Raw genomic sequence first — 21,323 nt, forward strand, 5'->3', positions numbered from 1 at the left:
TTCATAACAATGAAAAAAAAAGGACTAATATACATTATTTGCCAGAAGTTACAGTTTGTTATTAGCATAGTATTCAAGTACAGATGGCATGATTTTGAAGTATGAGTTTCTAATCACTATAGCATGCCACCAGATATGATACCTCTAAGACCTTTGTTTTTATGTAAGTAGAAATGTCTCTTGTTAAAGATGTTTCCGCGTCTTACAGTAGGTTGAAAAACTGTCAGGAAGAGTAAAGGGATTGATGACTCTTGGTCCTACTGAGATATAAGCCATATAGAACTACATGGCGTTGGTTTTGTTCTGATAGAAAAGGGATGCCTCTGTTTCTCACCCCTTGATATGTTCTTTCTGATGAGTAGTTTCTAGCAATTTATTCCTGGAAGTTGCCAACACAGAAAAGAATAAGTGTTCTGTTGTCACTGCCTTCTTCCAAAACATATCAGCCAGGCAGGCTGTCTTCCCTCCTCTCCCAGTCTGACTTTCCCAACCTTGAACACTTTTTGTGCTTTTACCTCTGTTGGACCAGGATTTTCAGAGCCGTATTTTTAATTTTTTTAATGCCTTAACTTATAAACCATTTTTTTCAAAAATATATTTGTTAATCATTTGTACTGACTTCATAAACATCACATAGTCATGCTCTATTAGAATTATAGTAAATAAGTAGCCCTGGCAGGGTAACAGGCAATTGCGGAGGAAGGATAATAGTAGAATGGAATAGATGTTTATAAAACTGGGACACTTCTAGTAAGAAGAGGGACAGAAAGGGAGAGAGCTGCATCTGCTATCCATGGAAGGTGGTTTTCCCATAGGCAGGAAGCTGTCATGATTTACTCTATGGCTGGTGAAGCAATTCTTAAGGAAAGATTATCTATACATTTTAGAACATTTATTGTCTAACTTATCAGGATTCACTCTTGAGCCTGGATTTAGTTTTAATAAAGATACTATTTCATGATTATTATTAATGCTATAAGAATATTCTAGAGTAAATTATTCATTTTCCCTCTAAAGTAATGTCTATAATTTATGTAGTAATACCCACTTCTGGATATTAATTATATTACTAAAGGTTAAAATTGTATTCTTTCAATCTATAAATGTATGAATTGATATTTCCTGAGACCTCCTGTTTATGTTTTTCTTAAATGAGATATATTTGAAAACAGCTCCCACAATTTGTGGCACAGAGTAGGTGACTAATATATGTTAGAAATCATATCCTTTATATTTTCTACACTATAAAATTGTGCAATAATTTAACTTAATCTCTGGGTGTTTCAAGTACTTAAGGAGTTTTCCTAGAAAGCGTCTTAGTCAGTTAGTGCTGCTATAACAGAAACCTGAGATTGGGTAAATTATAAAGAACAAAAATTTATTTCTCACAACTCTGGAGGCTAGGAGGTCAAAGATCAGGGGACTGGCAGGCTTAATGTCTGGTAAGGAACCCGTCTCTGCTTCCAAGATGGCATCTTGAACTCTGTGTCATCCAGGAGGGACTAGTGCTGTGTCCTCACATGGCCCTCAGACAGACAATAAAAGGCCTAGCTAGTTCCTCAAGACTTTGTATAGTGTCGTAAATCCATGACCTAATCAGTTCCTAAAGGTCTCACGTTTCAATATTGTTGCTCTGGAGATTACACTTCAACATGAATCTTTGAGGGGGTACAATATTTAAACCAAGCTTGTTCAATCTGCAGCCTATGGGCCACATGTGGCCCAACATAAATTCTTAAACTTTCTTAAAGCAACATGAGGTTTTTTGGCTTTTTTTTTTTTTTTTTTTTTGCTCATCTGCTAACATTAGTGTTAGTGTATTAGTCCATTTTCACACTGCTATAAAGAACTACCTGAGACTGGGTAATTTATAAAGAAAGAGGCTTAATTGACTCACAGTTCTGTATGGATGGGGAGACCTCAGGAAACTTATAATCACAGCAGAAAACAAAGGGGAAGCAAGCACCTTCTTCACAAGGTGGCAGGAGAGAGAGGGAGGGTGGGGGAAACTGCCAAACACTTTTAAACCATCAGATCTCGTGAGAACTCACTCACTATCATGAAAACAACATGGAGGAAACTGCCCCCGTGATTCAGTCACCTCCCACCAGATCCCTCCCTCAACACATGGAGATTACAATGCCATGAGATTTGTGTCAGGACACAGAACCAAACCATATCAGTTAGTGTATTTTATGTGTGGCCCAAGACAATTATTCCAATGTGGCCCAGGGAGGCCAAAAGATTGAACACCCCTGATTTAAACCACAGCAGTCTCCTTTTCTTGTAACCATAACTAGACATGGACATGACTTCCATGGACTTTGCATGTAATAACACACACCAAATCTTATAAACGATGAGAGTACTATTACCTTGTTAATGCCATATGAATCCCTGAACTAGTAATGCTACCATCTTTTTTATCTTGATAATACCATATACTGAAAAACTTTAGTAACACATGTACATTAAAATTAATTATTAGAATACCTACCTGTATCCTAACTCTTTGGATTTAATTTTAGGTTAAGATATACTTAGTAAAAATAAAGCCTTGACAATTCTTTTTGAAGTGCTGATCTTAATCTGCCTGATACTTTTTTCCCCTGATAATAACCATTCCTTAATTCAGTACTACAGAGTATCTCAAAGGTAATGTTAACAATGATGCTTTGGAGAACTAAGGAGCAGAAATAATTCAGCTGTCACTATTCTGTATAGTAGAAGGAAATGTCATGACTTCTAACTTCCAACATTAATAACATAGAACTAGGAAAGCTCTAAAAAGAATGTATTGTCTGAAAAATAAAACTGACAAGATGTCATGATTCACATATTTTCGATTTGGAAAAACGTGACTGTAGAAATTCATTGGGACTTTTAAAAGCTTGGCAGTTTGCTGAAAAGAGGAACTGTACTAAGGAGAAACATTTTCACAGCAGGGCTTGAGTTGCCTATGTGGTGTATATACCCCTGCAATGCATTTCAAGTCTACTACTAATTTCATGGTTTTATAAATTAAATGTTGTTATAACAATTATAAAGAAAGTTATTTAGACAGGCAACTATGTAAAACAGAATGTAAAGGCAAAGGCAGTTATTTCTTTATCCCGTTTTGACAGAGAGTGATAGGTATTTCTCTAAAGTACTTAACAATAGCAGAGAAAATGATGGTTAACCGTAATTGTGAAGCTGTTTTTCATATTCATGGCTATTGTAAAAGTAATGCAAATATCCAATGGGCTATTTGAAATTTAGTGAACTATCAAACACTTTTGTTAGTGAAATCACATATTAATCCAATTGCAAATCAAAGCTCCATCATATACATGAAACAGCTTTATTTTTATTTCAGCTAATCAGTAGTGAATCATAAGGTAACTGATTTGTTTGTTATTTTACTTTATGCTGCTGTTGAATAAAGTCACAGCCTACTTTCTGAGTGATCTCTAGCAAATTTACGAGATTATATGGCTTTTGACTGCAAACCTGTTGCTACTCGTCCATTTTGCTTTTTTTTTTACTTCATTTTGCTAATTTATTTTATCTTTCTGTATTTTATTAGTAGTTATAAGCTACCTTAAATAAATAAATTTTTGGAAGTAGTGGAAAAATTTTTTAATCAGTGAAATTATTTTTTAAAATATGTTTATTTGAAGAAGGAATCCCTGGGAATTCAAGATCAATCATCAGCAAAATACCCTTTGTCTTAAACCTGTCTTCTGAACCTTACTGCTGCTTCTTGCTCTGAATAAAAACCAATTCTCTCATAAGGACACTAAATCGCCAGTAGCCTCTGAAGTGGTATGTGTTTTCTTTCCACAACTATCCTGTAGCACCTGGTATAACAGGGAAATTAAGTGTTCTCCCTTTCTCCTCCCTAAAATTTTCTAGCTTTGAATTTCATATTATCAAACTATGCCACCCTTCCTCTCTGTATTGAAATCATCTACAATCCTGAGTCAGTTCTTCATTGTTTGAATTTTGTAACTCTTGGTTCATAGTTTACCCCCAAATAACTCCATACTATGAAGCATATTATAATATACAGTATAGAATGTACATATTATATACAACAGCATATTCTAATGTACAGTATTCTATATACATATAGAATCATACTCTCTTCTGAGGTACTGATTTCCTTGCCAAAAAACATTCTCAATCTAATAGACACAGCATTCCAAGTCCTTGGTCCATTGGGTGAAGATGTGCCATTCTGGGCTAGTAATAGAATTATCAGTGCACAATCCTATTCATATGGAAAATCACAACCAAGAAGTTAAATGATGTGCTGTAAACTCTGTCTATTGAACTGGATATATGTAAATTAAAGGTATTGAAATAATTTATATGATGTATTTCTTGAATGCTGTGCCTTGACCTTCATAAACTGGATCATTTAACAAGGCAAGTTTCAGACTTTAACCAATTTATAGTCATTGAACAAATGTGCCTCAGACTTACCTCTTTTTTACCTTATAGTTGACCAACTGCATGACCTTATTAATGAGATCACCACACATCTACATAGTACAGTTATACTACTTAACAGATATATAATTATAGTACTGTATCAAAATTTACTTTATTGAATTTAGAAAAGAAGCTTCTAGAAGAATATATACAATATAATTAGCACCTAATGAAGTTTTAGTGTGATATTTCCTGCAAATTTTAATCTATAACATTTGATAAGTAGTGCCCTATTTATATACTTCTTTTGTCTTTTAATTTTAATTACAGTGTCATAAGCATACTTGCTAATATAAGTATTCATTTTATGATCCTCGTTAAATTTAAGATTTTCACTAATTAAATTCCAGGAGTTATAATGGGACATTAAAATTATTGGGAGAACTAGCAATGATAAATATATTTTTCCTGCTCATTTGCATTTATATGATTTCAAATCAGTAGATAAAAGCCAGAAACTAACTGATTATAGTTGTTTTCTATAATCTACCTGGATTATTTAGTATGGAACAATTTAATTTTAGGGATACTCTTTGGCTTTTATCTATAAAATACTTTTAGTTCTCCCACTTGAATAAGTGAGATAAGTCTATTAAATACTAACTTACTAAATCCTTAGCACTGTGCCAAACTCCATTGTCTCATTAACTCAAGAAATCCTCAGAAATATCACCACTGTTATTTTAAAGAGTAACAGGTTTGGAATGCAAAGGAGATATAACAAAATAATTAGAAACACAGAGCCCAGATTCAAATCTTAATCTCTGTAATGCCACAGATTCCCCTTAAATTCTACATCACTATATAAACTTTGACCTTGTTATTCAGTAAATAGTCAGTTCTTGAGGACAATAACAATTTACAAAAGTAAACGCCTTAACATCAATGTTTACATGGGGATTTGTGTTTTACCCATGGCTTATATGATAAATTGGCAAATTTGCTATACTAATGACAAATTGAACATTCAATCAATGTGGGGAAGAACCAACCACAACCTGAACTTCTCCCAGGAAGTGTGTTTACAGCAGCAAGCCAAAAGGACTTTCTGTGGAGAGGCTAAGACAGTCCAGAGAAGAGAAGGTTACTTTTTCTCTCCCTGTATTTGCCCTAGGCTTTTGCCAGACCATCCACCCACTTCACATTCTTTCCTGCAGGCTGCTGGCAGGATTTCTATAGGCATAGATTGACAGTGGGGTTCTAGTAACTGAGGCCCCTCCAGCTCCAATGGGATGTCATCAAGGACTTTAAAAAGGCCTTTCCCCAAACTACCTGCTTTACAAAATGCTATCTATCTTCAGATAAAGAGTTAATCATGATTAAGTGGCAGTAACTCTGAGAGTCTCTAGGAAAATCCCATTCTAGAATTTATTGGGCTTTATAGAGTGATGCTTCCTGGGTTTGTGCAGATGTTTCCACTCGAATATTCAACAAACGAGTGTGTTTCTGGAGCAAAGAGAATACCATGTGTTTTCTATTTTTCTTTTGCATGTGGAAAGCAGTATCCATAATTTCTATGGACAAATATAATTTTGAAATTTGTAGTAGGTTAGCCTTGAAATGAGTTGCAATAAGTGGCATGACTCTAATGCTATTAAAATGTTGTGTTCTTGCCCATACTTCATTTATTTGTGTATTTTAATAGCATGTATCACTTTGAATTAAAACAATCAAATTAATCTCAGAATTGAGTCAGTATGTATATTTTATATTTTGCATTATTATCAATGAACTGAAATGGCATGTCACAAAATGCTTCAACTGAAATTACATTAAAAGTAAGTGGTTTACTCTAATCTTCAGACATATTAATAAATGAAAGTACATAGTTCATTAATTACCATTCCTATGTAACAATTAGATGCACAGTTCATATTTCAATTAATAAATGGAAGTACACAGAGTCAAGGCTCATTTCAAATACTAGTTCTGTAGTCTGAAAATACCAAGCTTAAATATTTGATATATTAATCAAATATATCATGAAAAGTAGATAGTATGGTTCTTTTTGAGAAAAGTGATATGCTGCAATATAGTTCTGTATATGTAAAGTTTTTTATATAATTTGGGATTATAGTTACTAATCAGGCTATTAAATTTTTATAACAGTTCCAATAAAATCATAAAGGTCTATGATAATAGCAGGATTAGAAATTTAAAAGGGCAGCTGAAAAATACTCTTATAAATTCAAATAGAAATCAGCATATAGTAGGGTTCAAACAAAACCAATTAAACATTACAGTGAAGCATTACATAACTTTACTAAATAGCACTAATTAGTGATAATTGACTTCAAGTGTTGAGAAAACTAAATCAAATTATCTTAAAAAAAACAGGGATTTAAAAAGTAAACAAAATTACCAAACTGAATTTAGAAATGTATAATATGATTGGCCTAATTGTAACAAAAGCCTGACTTGCGATAGTGGAAGCAGAATACTTGCTCACTTTTACAAAAGAGGAAGAGAGAATTAGGCTGTTTATTAGCTGCTAAGATGAAACAGCTGATCACCTCATAGCTGTATCTGATTGCAGACTGATGAAAGTGAGATGGACCCAATTGATGATACAAAGAGCGCTGCACTCCTTTCCCGACTCCACAGCTGTCAGGACCCCACCATATTTGAATGCTTGATGTTCCTGTCTTCCTGTCTGTCATTTAGTGAGCCAAAGTCACCAGCTTCCCAGCAGATTCCTTTCAGCCTACTAATAGAATTATACTGACTCTATAAAGTAATTAGAAAAAAAATGGCCCTTGTGGAAAAGAATAAAAGCCACAAACCCTGTTGTTCTAGCATTACTTTGGGATCTGGAACCAAATAATATACAGCTGGACACATCATTCAACACCATTTGCTTTTGGAAGCAAATATTTATTGAGTGCCTGCTATGTGTCAACAGGCACTTTACCCACACAATTTTTTTCTCACAGCCCACTTATAAGTACAGGGGACATTTATCTACATTTTACAAACTGATAAGCTGCAGTTCAGTGGCACTAAGATAGACCTAGCAAGTGGCAGAGCCAGAATTCAAAGCTTAAGTCCATTGGACTGTCACTCTGAAACTTATTTGCATAGTTCCACCAAGCCACGTATGCAGGGATCTTTAACTATTCTGTTCATCATTTCTTTTCAAGTATCTGGAACAGTGCCTGGTATACAGTAGGTGTTCAGTAAACAGCTGTGGAATAAAAGAAGCTCTACTCTGGTGCAGAGTCTGCTCTCCCTAATGCCTCTGTAGGAGGCCACCAACATTAAGCTTGTCTCAATCTGTTCCAGGTCAGAATGGTTTTTGTTATTGTTGTTTGTTTATTTTCTTTACGCTTCCTTGTATTGAATCTTTAAACCTGGAAGGTAAAACAGGATCCGGCCTTCTTTGCTTTGACCTTCAGAGCACACTAATGACAGTTCTGCATACAGCAATGCTTTGCAGAGGTAGTCAGGCCATATTAATCATTGACAGAAAGTCTGTTAAATGAAATCAATAAATCTGCATTTCAGGAGTATCGTTAGAGCACACTCATTTTTCACTCAAAAGAACTATGCACCACCTATCAAGATCTGAAGAGTAGATTTTTCTCCTTTTCTACAAAAAATGAGGACAAGAGTTTGAGTAACAGACTCCCTTAATATGATCACTCATTTTCTATGATATTCAAATATGAAAAAAGTTCTGCTTGTAGCACGGGAGGAGGTTTTCTCAAAAATGGCATAAGAGTTCAAAACAAACAATAATCACTTACAGCCAGAAAACTATGCTGTGGCAATTATTGCATATTTGAAAGCTTTGTTGCAGTTGATTTGTTTGTTCTCAAATAACAAGGCCTTGGGTAGAATGGAGTGAAAGAACCTGTGAGAAAAATAAGACGCTCTGGTCATTGAAGAAGCGTGTGTAGCCTACGGCAGCATTAGTAGGTCAGGGATTTGGGTCTATTTAGTTCACTGATATATCCTCATGTCTGAAACAGGACCTGATACATAGAGTATGCACAATAACTATTTTTGAAATGGATTAGGACATAGAAATCCTACTAATAATGATCATAGTAATGATAACAATAATCCAGCATCTCAGAGAAGTCCTGTGAATGGTAAGCCCTGAAAGATGGGGGTGCTAGAGCATTTAAAGAATCTTCTCTCCGAAAGGGAGAATAAGAGATAAATTTAGCTCAAGAGAGCTCAGAGCGCACTTGAAATGTCAGGAGTTTCTGCAAATAAATATATTTAGTGTTCAGGCACATAAATACATTTGGGAAGATTATTTTGTGCAAGTTTAAACATGAAGTAGAACAATGATCGGTATGTTGTATAGTCAAAAGCTTAAGTAAGTTCCATGAAAATTAAGAATGAAATATAGATGCTTCTTATTACTGTTGCACAACATTGCTTTTTAACTAATTTTGTAATCAAGTAAAATTAAATAATTAGTAGCCATATTGGAAAGGAAAAAGATATATTTCCTTTTATTGATAATTGGATTCCAGCGCACTTAAATTTAAAAAATAATACTACTAGGCTTAAGAGAATTTGGTAAGCTTACCACATACTGGATAAACATTCCTTATATAGCAATATATTGTTATAAGTAGAATTGAAAAATAATCTAACTTACCAAAACTTATAAAGCAATTAAGAATATATTTAGCATGAAATATACTCAGCCTCACTAAGAAACAGAATAAACACTTACTTAAAAGACCCTCACAAAGAGACATATTATATGTATAGATATCTTTAAAATCTCACTTGTCTCATGTTATATATAAATCTGATTAAATTGCAAGGAGAATTGAAAATAAATTAAATTAAATTACAGTGGGAATTCAGAAGAATAAATGTTTGAAAGTAACCAATACCATTTTGAGGAAAAAAAAAATAACTTGCGTATGTGTTGGTAAGTAGTGTAGCTGCCTCAAGAACCAAAACCCAAATCTTAGTGGCTTAAAATAGGGTCTTTATTCTTGCTTACTTTGCAGTTCATTGTGGGTGGGTTAGCTCTTTTTATTTGCTTGATGTGGTTGTTATTATTTCATTTTTATTTCTAAGCATAAATTCATTGAATATTCATTCTGTGCTAGTCACTGGTTGTATTTTCTCATTTAATTATCACAAGAACACTGAGTTTTTCACTATTTTATGAATGAGGAAAGTGAGACTATGAAAGGTAGAGTAAAATAGTGGAATCAGTATTCGGAAACTCATTTTATCTGATTGTAAAGTACATGGAATATTCTTTTGACTGCCTTCATTTTTAAACCGCTGTCACAATAGGAACTATATTACATAAATCTTAACTAGCTAGATGGGTGTGGCATAGATAAGTAATATTATCCTCAGTTCGATCCTCAGTTTTCACATCTGTAAAATAATGAAAGTTACATGAGAATATTTCCACAGCCCAAAAATGTGTTTTATAATCATGTGATTCTCTAGTGAGAAATGGATTGTGAAGCTTGCCTGGCTCCAAATCCCATGCTTTTGGTTTTCTATTCAAGTTGATGCTTATTTATTTTTATAACACTTCTGTTGATAGCAATACAGATAAATGCCCTACTTACTCCACCTGTCTCGCTCTTCAGATGTGAAGGATGTTTGAGTATGGGAGGGACTCCACAGACAGGACAAAAACTCGCTGCTGCTTAGTCTGACCATGTGGTACAAACTCGGTGGGGGAGCCTCCTGAGCAATGAACGCAGTTTCTTGTTTATAGCAAGTAGACTTGTTTGGACTTAAACATGGAAACTATATTTTAAAACAAGAGACGATAAAAATAATATACCCTATATCCATGTAAAACAAGAACAAATATAATTTAATAAAGAATTGTTATAATAAAATGAGCAACAAATATTAAATAAAATATAAAATGTTGACTTTTTAATACTCAGTCCATATTTTAAACATTTTCTATCAAAACTTGCTTGTCCTTTAAAGGATGACCTTTTTAGAGTATTTAATTTCAAATTTAAAGTATAACCTTTTGTTGGTGGATCTATTTTAGTTTTTTTCAGGATTATGGTTTTGATTAATAAATTTAAATCCAATTGATTCTGACCCTGCTTTAGCAAATGACTGTTATGATGTGCTTTTTAAAAATGGCTTTTCCTGTATTGCTTGGCAATGGGACCATAGTAAGTCAGCCAAATAAAGGCTATAAAATTAAATTGGCTTACTCCTATATAGCTTATCTACTGGGTACAGTTGAGTAGCTAACAGGCTTAAATACTTTTCCTTTTTTTTTTTTTTTTTTGCACATATGGAGTCAAATTGCTTCAAAGAAAATTAGTCCCATCATATTTGAGTCTCTGCAACATTGGTTACAAAGATATATATGCATTTTTTTAAATAATGAGAATATTCATTGTTATGCCACCAATATTTATTAATCTTGAAGCAAGATAAAACTTTTATATTATAAAAAGTAGGAATAATTCTCCCTTAATATTTTACAGTAATTCTGTAGTGAACATATTATCTACATAAAATTGGCATATTTTGAATTTACTATACATAAAATGTGTATTCCAGATATTTTTGTTATAAATGATGTCCTTTGTATGTTAAATACTGTGAAATTTCATAGCAGTTAGACTTAGTAACTCTTTAGCTATTTAATTGTTACTTTTCTGATATTTAAAAACAATCCTACATTATTCATAGAGTGATTCTGAAACATTTGAGGAAAGAAAGCAGATAGTGTAAACGAGTCCATATGATGTCCAACACTGCTCTCTACTGGCAAAGAAGCAAATTATAAAACAACTATTCAGCCTTTCAAGTGAAAAAAATCTTCCATTTTGAATAATACTTGGTAACGTGGGTGGAATCCTCAAACTTGCACACATTGTTGTAAAATGCTAATGGTAGGCATAATAGAATACAGTGAAAGAATGGAAGAAATGAATATAGACATCACTTGTGGAAATTAACTTAAAAGAGAAGTCTTTGTTTCATATTAACTATCTGAAAAATAATTATAGGAATTTTGGAAAATATTAACCAAATGCAACATATCTTACTAGCATTTTAAGAGTCACCAAGGTAAATACTTTGTTTGCAATAGCAAGTTTGATAACATTTCTGTAGATTTAATTTCAGCAGACTGCAGCCTGTAAAATGCCTGTTTTGAGTACATCTGCCTAAACAATAAGTATTCATATACATTGAGTGGAGAGATATATGGGGTGGAGTATTTATGTTGAATATAAAATTATGTCTATAATATCAGAAATTTGTTCTGTATTTATCAAAATCTTTATAGAAGATTTAAAAAAGACATTTACTAGTTTGTAAAATCTGACAAAATATATACCATGTTGTTATAACTTTCAATATATAGACTAATAATACACAAAACATTTTTAGATCAATTGACTACATGTTACTTTTTATAATATAATATTCTAAATTTCCCATCTGTGTTTTATATCTTTCTTATCTGTCCATTTTGCTTAGGAGTCATATTCAATGTTTTAATCTCAAAGTTCAATATATATAGATACAATCACTTATAGATATACCTGCATATTTACACAATAATGCCAAATTATATAGTAATTGATGAGGTTTTGTTTGTTAGGTTTGCCTAATATTGTCATTGGCTGATCACTTTTATTTTAATGTAAATTGAAAAGATAATATGCAATATTTTTAACAAAGTCACTTCTTGGCTATGAGGTAAAAGTTGATGCTTATTTTCATTGATACATTTTCCTGGAGTTTTCTCATTTTTCTTAGTGAACATATATTAATATTAAAATTAAAGTGTTTATTCATAAATAAACAGAAAACCTGTTGCATTTTCCAGACACAAGCACACAACTGTGCAAGACACATACTTGTACTTATGTAAACTATGGCCTGATATTTCTTAAAAAAAAAATTACCAAAATAAATTTTGTCTATTTGGATCTACAGCAGGGCCTTGAATAACACTCTTTGATTCAGTGTTGTTTTATTCCATGTTATTGGTTATAAGGTTGATGAGAAAAAAAAAATCAGTTCCCAGCCAGGGCTACTGTCTGTGTGGGGTTTTCAGGTTCTCCCCATATCTGTGTGGGTTTTCTCTGAGTACTCCTGTTTCCTCCCATATCCCAAAATGCACAGGTTTGGTGAACTGATCTGTCTAAATGGTCCCCTTCTGAGTGTGGGTGTGTGTGAATGTGCCCTGCCACTGGGTGGCGTCCTGTCTAGGGCTGGTTCCAGCTTTGTCCCAGAGCTATCAGGCGAGGATCCTGCCACCTGGGACCCTGAGCGAAAATAATTGAATAAATAATTATCTTACTTGTTTTTATTGATCTTTCTTAAATGTATGTATAACTCACATTTATTTTGGTGTTTAACATTAGAAGTATTTCGGTCTTTATTTAGAAGTTTGGTGATAGTTTTGTGACCAGAAATATGGTGTAGGAACATAACTGTTGTTTATATCAGTTAGCCTGTGGTAAAATTGATTTTGTTATATGTCCTTCAGCTTAGAGTTGCAGTTTCAAAGAACCTATTGATGCTGTTAAGTGAGGATGTATTGTACAGAAAAAATAAATAAATAATAAATAAATAAAACCCTGAACATTTTAAGTAAGAAAAAAAAAATGCAGGAACAATTATCACTTGCCAGACAGCACATAACTTTTTTTTCTTTTGCTCTTTGCCAAAGTGAAAAATAACACTCTGAATCTAATTGTATGAAGCAAAATAGTCTGAAACATTATACTCTTTTTTCATCATTGCTAATTTTTTTTCTCACATGGAGGAATTAAGACATAAAGTTGCAAAACATAAAAATGAGTATTTTTACACAATTTTAAGTAATGTTGAATATACCAGTGTCCCATTTTTAAGAGATTGTCAGTGAAATATTCCTGTATTTCTATTTTAGGTAAATAGTAATGAAAAATAAACCTTTTGGGATTACCTTTTTATATTTGGCAAAATTCCCTTTTGATCCATCTAACTTGTCCTGTGTATCAATAATTCATTCATTTTTATTTCTTAGCAGTATTCCATGGTATAGTTGTACCACTGTTTAAGCATTCACTCATTGCAGGACAATTAGATTGTTTCTGATTTTGAGCTATTACAAAGAGAGCTACAATGAACACCCGTACAGGACATTTACTTGAACATTAGTGTTCATTTCTCTGAGGTAAATACTCAAGAGTGCAGTTGCTGCATCATATGGTAAGTCCACGTTTAGTTTGAAATGAAACTACCAAGCCATTTTTTTTTTTTTTTTTCAGATTGGCTGTACCATTTTACATTCCCACCAGCAGTGACATCCTATAATTTTATTTGCTGTATCTGGCAACCCTGTTCAGGAGTATTAATGTCTCACTTGCATGATTCCCCCTCCATTTCCTTGAACACTCATCTTATTCCCCTTTGCAGCATTATTCTCTTCCATCTCCCTCTGAAATATGGCAGCTACTTGAGGACCCAGGATTCTGGCACTCTTTTCAATCTTTCATCCTTTCATTGAGACCTTCGTGCCAGGATCTCCCTAATCCACGTGATCTCTTCAGAATTCTTCTTCCTTAGGCTCCAGCGCTGTATACTCAATTGTTGAGTCTGGTATCTCTAGTGAACACATCAGAGTCATGTTAACCTCAATATGCTTGAGTGTATGTTTCATTTCTTCCTTACATCTCATTAATATGCCACCTTTTTAGAGAGAACTGATGACTGTTTCTTAAATATTACCCACACTCTGTGCAGTCCATCTGTGTGATCAAAATCTAATATGTGTGTCTATGATCTAGACATAAAATAGACATAGATGCACACACACACACAAACACACACACACACACACTCATTAGGATAACTTCCATGAATACAGGGACATTTTTACCTGATCTCTACCCAGCGTTTAGTAAATGCTAGACTGATATTAAATACTCAAAAATATTTTAAGGAATAAATGAGCATATGCAAAATTAACATGTCACCTTCTGGGGGCTTAATTTCATTTTTATTTCATCAAATAATCTATGTCCATTTAAAATAGTCAAATATTTCTCCAAAATTTATAATGAAAAAACTAAAAAACAAAACCTTCTCTAGCTCTTCTCCTAAGCCTCACTGAAGCGACTGCATTTTGCTTTCCTATCTTTTGTTATTTTGTTCTATTCTGGATAAACTGTTGTACTGCTGTGCTTTTATTCATGATGTTTGTAGTGGCCATCAACACCCTCCTGACATATCTGCCCTGTTTCCTGGGCTCATTACTCCCTCTGTTTTATTTTAGTTCCTTCTTTTCTTACTGAGAACTGGGACGTGGCAGGGCAATTTTTGAGCCTCTGCACATCTCAGTATGAATTTTTCTTTCCTCATAGCCTGGAAACTTGGTTCAAAATTATCATTTCCCTCAGAATTTGAAGTTACTTTCTTCCATTACTGCTGATATGAAGAAGAAATCTGATGTCATTCATATTTCTGGGTTTTGTTTTGTTTTATTTTTTGTTGTTTGTTTCTCTCTGGAATCTTTTCTGATTTTTTTAATCTCTAGTATTTTGATGGTAAGCCTATTTGTGCTTGTATATTTGTTTTCACTCATTAATATAACATTAATTTGAAATTTTATACCTTTGGTTCTGAAAATTTATACCTTTGGTTCTGGGAAAGTAATTGATAGTGTTCTATCCTTTAGTTTTTCCTCTTCTCTCTTTCTAGGACTCTATTTGGTTTAAAGTTGGCTCTCCTAAAACAGGTTCTCACCTTTAGGCATGCATCAGAATCACCTGTAGAAGATATTAAAACTGATTGCTGGGCCTCACTCCCAGTTTCTGATTGAGTAGAATTTGTATTTATGACAATTTCCTAGTTATGGTAGTTGATGCTACAAGTCCTGGGACCAAATTTCGAAAAACACTATTCTAGACCAATTCTTCAATTGTTCTAGTTTGTATCTCATTTTAAATATCTGGCTTTTGCACTTTCTGTTTCCCTTCCTTGGCCTACATTTCCCCAGATATCTGCCTTTCTGATTGTTTTACATTTCACCTTATCTGTGACATCTCCTCTGAATATCCTATTTAAAATGGTATGACACAGAAAACAGACACAGTCACACACTCTGAGTTCCACCACTTCTAAAGTACCATCTAATTCACTTATTCATATTAATATTGTTTGGCTCGCCCACTAGGATGTAAGTTCCATAAGGGTAGGGAAATTTTTTTTTTCAGTGCATTTAATAAATTATTAATTTTATTTTTTAATTAACAGATAACATTGTATGTTTTTATTTTGTATGTTTTGAAGTATATGTGCATTGTGGAATGGTTAAATCTAGCTAACTAACAAATGTATTACCTCTCTGCTATATTCTTAACTCCTAAAATGCAACCTGAAAAATTGTAAGCATTTAATAATTACTTCTTGTAATTTTTTCTAACTTTATCTTTTAATATTCTTATGATTTTTTAATTACCTGAGTCATATTATTAAATTTCTGTCAATTCTCTTTTGTTCTTTATGTGCTACTTTTTCTAGCATCCTGGTTTTATTATGAATGCAATATATCTATATTGACTATAGAGTATTAGCCATCATATTTTTTTCTTGCGCTCCCTCTACTTTTCTAACCATTCCTTTTGTTGCTGTTATTTTTTCCCCCCAGTCTTTTCATGTGAGAGGCTTTTCTCGAATATATTCACATACTTGCTGTGTTTTGATATTTAAGATTGACTCACTCAAAAGCCAACTGGCGGTTCTGTATACTTGAGAAGGGCTTGTCATCTGCTGACTGATCAGGTGACTCACCTATTTCACATGGATCGTTAACTGTCAGCATAGGTTGTCTTGGTTTCCTTGGTCTGTTTTCCTCAGGGAAATATTATTCTGCTTGGAGGCTTATAAGATTAGCAGCTAGTGTCCTGGGAGCCAGGCTGAGAAAAGAGTCTAGGGGATCTTTCAATTCTGCATGTGGACTTCTGCTTAGTATCTTTGTCAGTTAGGTGGCTCACTTCTGCTCCCAGCCATGCCTAGCATTTTGCTAATTCTTCAGCTAGTTAACAACTCTTCTGTTGGAATAGGGTGAAGTAATTCCCTGGTCACAGCATGATTCCGTTTTTTGTTTCACCCTCCAGGAACCAGGAAGAATAGAAAAGATAAAAATCAAAGTTTGTATACTTTGTACAAGACTTTTGATGGCACTTAGGACAGTCATTTATGGGTTTATATACTAGACTGTATGTCCCTGGAATGTAAGCATTTAAGCCTTTAACCAGTGTCTTAGACCAGTTTCTCCCAGAAATAAACCCCAAGGCAAAAGATTTAAGTGTATTGATTTATTAAGGGGGGTACTCCCAGGAGAAATCAGTAAATTAATAGAAAAAGCAGAGCCGACAAGAAGAAGAAATGAAGGAAGAGTAGACATCAGCTGGAGCCACAGCATTAGCCTAATTCCATGGTAAGCTCTGCATCATAACATTACACCTTAGCATTTATCTCACCTCCAAACAAAGAAGCTGGGCTTTTGTACCTCCACAAAACTTGTAGAGGTACAAAACTTGACTTGGCTTACTTCCTTAGCCGAGTCAGTCATTGGCTAAGGAATGTGATGATGGGGTGGTGTGGGTATGGGGGGGATTAAAAAAAAAAAATTCCCATATGCTTCTAGCTCTCAATACTGGCAAGGTGCCTTTGACTTCATTGCCCAAAAGGAATACTCTGGAGGTCTTGAGTGTGAGTCATTACCAGCAAAGCATGTGGAAACTGGAAGATGGGTCTCTGCGTTGATAAAGTGGATCCCAGGAGAACTGAACAGGCATCAGTTGTGTCCACTAAACCCTAATATCTTCCCCTAACAATCACCTGATAAGGGAATGGCAATCCCTCATGAACACCTTGCAATTTAAAGAGGTTTTCTGTTTTTCATCTCTCATTGCAATTGCTCTTTAGAATGATTTTATAAGGAGAGAAGAACAGCATTATTATCTCTGTCTTTCAAAAGAGTCAGACAAGGCAGAAATTCGGGGACTTTTCTAACATCTTCAGATTCTAAATCTAGAGCTTGTTCTAACATGCTACCTCATATCTAAGAGTTTTATAAATATTTTAGATAGGCGTAAGAAATGCATATAAATATGAATTATTTAATCAATATATCATGATTTTTTATAATTAAAAAATACAGGAAGTATAAGGAATAAACTTTTTTTTTTAGTTTTAGCATGATTGTCATATAGGTTTTCTAACATTACATAAGGAAAAGTTGGGTTAAGTAGAGTGCTCCATATTAAGATATATTTTAATACCTACCATCACTCAAGGCTTCTCCCAGTGTTGCATTACTCAAAGGATTTCATTAAAGCTAGTGTGAAAGAAACCTGTTAAAAGGTTCCTGGAGCACAGCTAGAGGTTGATTCATTTTGAATATACTTGGAGTTCTTCCATACTTTTCCCCTATGGCCTTATTTGCATATAATACTTTTGACTCATGCCATTCCTTCTGAAGTATGAATATTCCTTCAGAAATATTGCCAGTAAAACTTACAGTCTATTACTGACACATCAGACCTTTCCTTCTTCTAGTTCAATAATTACTTCCCCATAAAGGATCCACCTTTGCTCCTCTGCTCCTGCTAATACTAGACCATCCACTGATCACAGTGATATGATAAATTCAGAGAAGTTGAGAACAGTTTACCCCAGGGATGTATTCAGAACTAGTTTCTATTATGTTAAATCCTCCTCAGTTACTTGAACTCTTCTTCCTTTCTGGATGATCTGAGATGGTGCTTTTCAAACCTGGTGGCACATTAATATCACTTAGGGAGCTTTAAAATATATAGATGGCCTGATTCTGACCCAGGCTAGTCAAATCAGACTTGCAGGCATTGGTAATAAGATTATAGCTTCCAATATGATTATTTCTCTCTCTCTCTCTTTTTTTTTTTTTTTTTTTTTTAATTGAGACAGGACCTCGCTGTGTTGCTTAGGCTGGCCTCAAACTCCTGGGCCCAGGCAGATCTCTTGCCTCAAACTCTTGAGTAGGTGAAACTACAGATTGCTTATTAAAGCACCATATCCTAACCACTGCACCTGGCTAAAGCGCCCCCTATGATTCTGTCATTCAATCAAGTTTGAAAACACTCATCCAAAACTGGAGAAATGTGACAGCTCCATTGGTGTCAGGAATAGATTTGGCTGTCTCCCAATCTTGGTAGCAGGATTTCCTTTCTTTTTCAGCTTAAAATTTCTCATTCACTTTGGTCTTTTATGCATGCCTGGTCAACCAACAATTTCAGGTCAGAGCGGGGCAAACTGAAAGCCTGTTGATATCTTATCTAGGGCCTGTTAACAATTTGATATAGTTGAAGCATATTAGAAAAAGGAACTGTTGGCCGGGCGTGGTGGCCCACACCTGTAATCCCAACACTTTGGGAGGCTGAGGTGGGCGGATCACGAGGTCAGGAGATCAAGACCATCCTGGCCAACATGGTGAAACTCTGTCTTTACTAAAAGTACAAAAATTACATGGGCATGGTGGCACGTTCCTGTAATCCCAGCTACTCAAGAGGCTAAGGAAGGAGAATTGCTTGAACCAAGGGGTCGAAAGTTGCAGTGAGCCGAGGTTGCAGCACTGCACTCCAGCCTGGCAACAGAGTGAGACTCCATCTAAAAAAAAAAAGAAGAAGAAAAAGGAACTGTTGTACCTTGCAGAATCTGAAAAGTGAAACTTCTTTTTGCCTCAGTGCAACTGAGCTTTACTCTCAATCCTCCATTAGTTCATCAGAAAGGGAACACCAGTTATTGCCTGTATTTTCAACTCACGTTTGTACCTACCTTCCACTATCCACATGGCCTGTTAACTGTTTCTAACTCTGTTCTTTAGACTTTGGTATGAGAAATCACTTGCAGTGCTTCTAGAAATATAATTCACTTGCCCTACCTCTAAAGATTATGATTTATTTGACCAAGGAACATGTATTTTTACGTTTTAACCAACTCTCTAGGTAATTCTCATGCCAGTTGTGCAGCGAGCCCATTTTGAAAATCAAAACTCTAATTTCCTTAGTGGTTTTTTTTTTTTCAAGACTGAAGGAAGGAATAAGAGATAGTATGACTTTACTATATTTTCCCTTCTATTCTGTAAGTTAATACATGAAAAAGATTCCACCTATGGAATCTTTGATGTAGAGTTTACAAACATGTATTCTCCTATGTCTATACATAGGAGAAGTGATTAATTTGTGAATCTCTTTGGTCTTATAATTGGTGATATGTCACAAGAACAAAAAAAGGTCTTTGGAAAATTACATATACTTCATGAATTTAATGTTTGTTTGCCCTATATATAGAAATTTTTCTAGAATGAAACCTCTATGTTTCAATTCTAATTGGTATTGAACATTTAGTGATACTAGACTTCTGTTTAGAAGGTATTATATCTCTCCAAGGTAGAGATTTTATTACAGTGTGATAATTATTATGAAACTTTTTTCTTTTTATGGATTGGTCAGGTTTTAACTAAACACGCTTACTGTATTATTCTGTTCTCATACTGCTAATAAAGACATACCCTAGACTGGGAAATTTATAAAGGAAAGAGGTTTAATTGACTCCCAGTTCCACAGGGCTGGGGAGACCTCAGCAAACTTACAATCATGGCAGAAGACGAACGAAGAGCAAAGTCATGTCTTACATGGCAGCAGGCAAGAGAGCTTGTGTAAGGGAATACCTCTTTATAAAACCATCAAGTCTCATGGGACTTACTATCATGAGACCAGCACGGCAAAGACCCACCCTTGTGACTCAATTACCTCCCACCAATTTCCTCCCATAACACATGGGAATTACAGGAGCTACAATTAAAGATGAGATTTGGGTGAGGACATAGCCAAATCATATCACTTACTGACTACTTGCAGGTTTATTTAAAACAGTAAAATTGTAGATCATGTATGTTTTATTTCTTTAGTCTAACTATAGCTTCACTTAGTTGTATATATTGGCTATTAAAAGAAGCTTATATTTTAAATTCTACATGTTAGATGAGTCTCATAAGTGGAAAACAAAGAAAAATGTTTACTTGAAATTATAAACTTTGAAATTTACTATCGATATGAAATATAGTAACAAAATACAATTACATGCTTTGAATGAAAAATAATTTTTAATTACTAATAAGTTTACTAAATTTTAATGGTTGAGATCAACATTATTCCCTTGGGCCTAATAAAATAACTTCAGTTTTCTTTCCAGTAAAAACCTGCAAGTCAAATATTTATCAAACAAGTATGTTTTTAAAAATAAACTTTGATTAACAGTAAGTATAAATGATAAAGTTTATTTATATTTTGATATAATATAAAATAATATTTGTATTTAATTAAAATGTGAGTTTGCATTACTATTAAACCATTCTATTATGCAATCTTATAGTTCAACATGATGCGATGATATATGATGTAGTAAAGCCTGTGTCTCACAAATGACCATTTTCAGTTTCTTGGCAGTACAGAAGTGGAACAGCCAAAAGGAACAGAAGTTGTGAGAGATGCTGTAAGGAAACTAAAGGTAGGGAAAGCCCTTCAAATAATTTACAAGTGCATTGATTCTGTCTTGTTTTCAGCAGATTGATGTAGATCAAAGCATGAATAACTTTGTTGCAGGTATAGCTTCACCCTATTAAAAATGAACTATTGAAGAAATGTAATCATATCAAGGAAACATTTTTAATAGTAAACATGTACACAAAATTGTTTTTAAAATATGGCATACTGTTCATATTTTTCTAAGGTATAATGTGTCATATTAAAAATAATGTTTTATGGCAGTGTGTCTTGAATGTTTGTTTTATAGCTTGCCTTTACTTTGCTTGGATAATGTGAACT

General features: G+C 34.0%; 1 protein-coding gene across 33 annotated transcripts in view; it reads left to right on the plus strand.

Moving 5' to 3' along the window:
- GULP1 (GULP PTB domain containing engulfment adaptor 1) overlaps positions 1–21,323 on the plus strand; it is a 320,008-nt gene that overhangs the window by 223,553 nt on the left and 75,132 nt on the right. For 31 of the 33 annotated variants that reach the window (XR_004229212.1, XM_023212402.2, XM_031936478.1 and 28 more), the window contains one exon: positions 20,935–21,006. The exons of the other annotated variants lie outside the window; for them this stretch is intronic. Coding sequence is in view for 30 of the 31 variants with exons in the window: in XM_023212402.2 (XP_023068170.1) it covers positions 20,935–21,006 (72 nt within the window). In the remaining variant the exon portion in view is untranslated. The remainder of the gene's footprint in view (positions 1–20,934; positions 21,007–21,323) is intronic. 33 annotated transcript variants of the gene reach the window in all.

The sequence above is a fragment of the Piliocolobus tephrosceles genome, chromosome 11, assembly GCF_002776525.5.
Source record: "Piliocolobus tephrosceles isolate RC106 chromosome 11, ASM277652v3, whole genome shotgun sequence".
Taxonomy (NCBI): Eukaryota; Metazoa; Chordata; class Mammalia; order Primates; family Cercopithecidae; genus Piliocolobus; species Piliocolobus tephrosceles.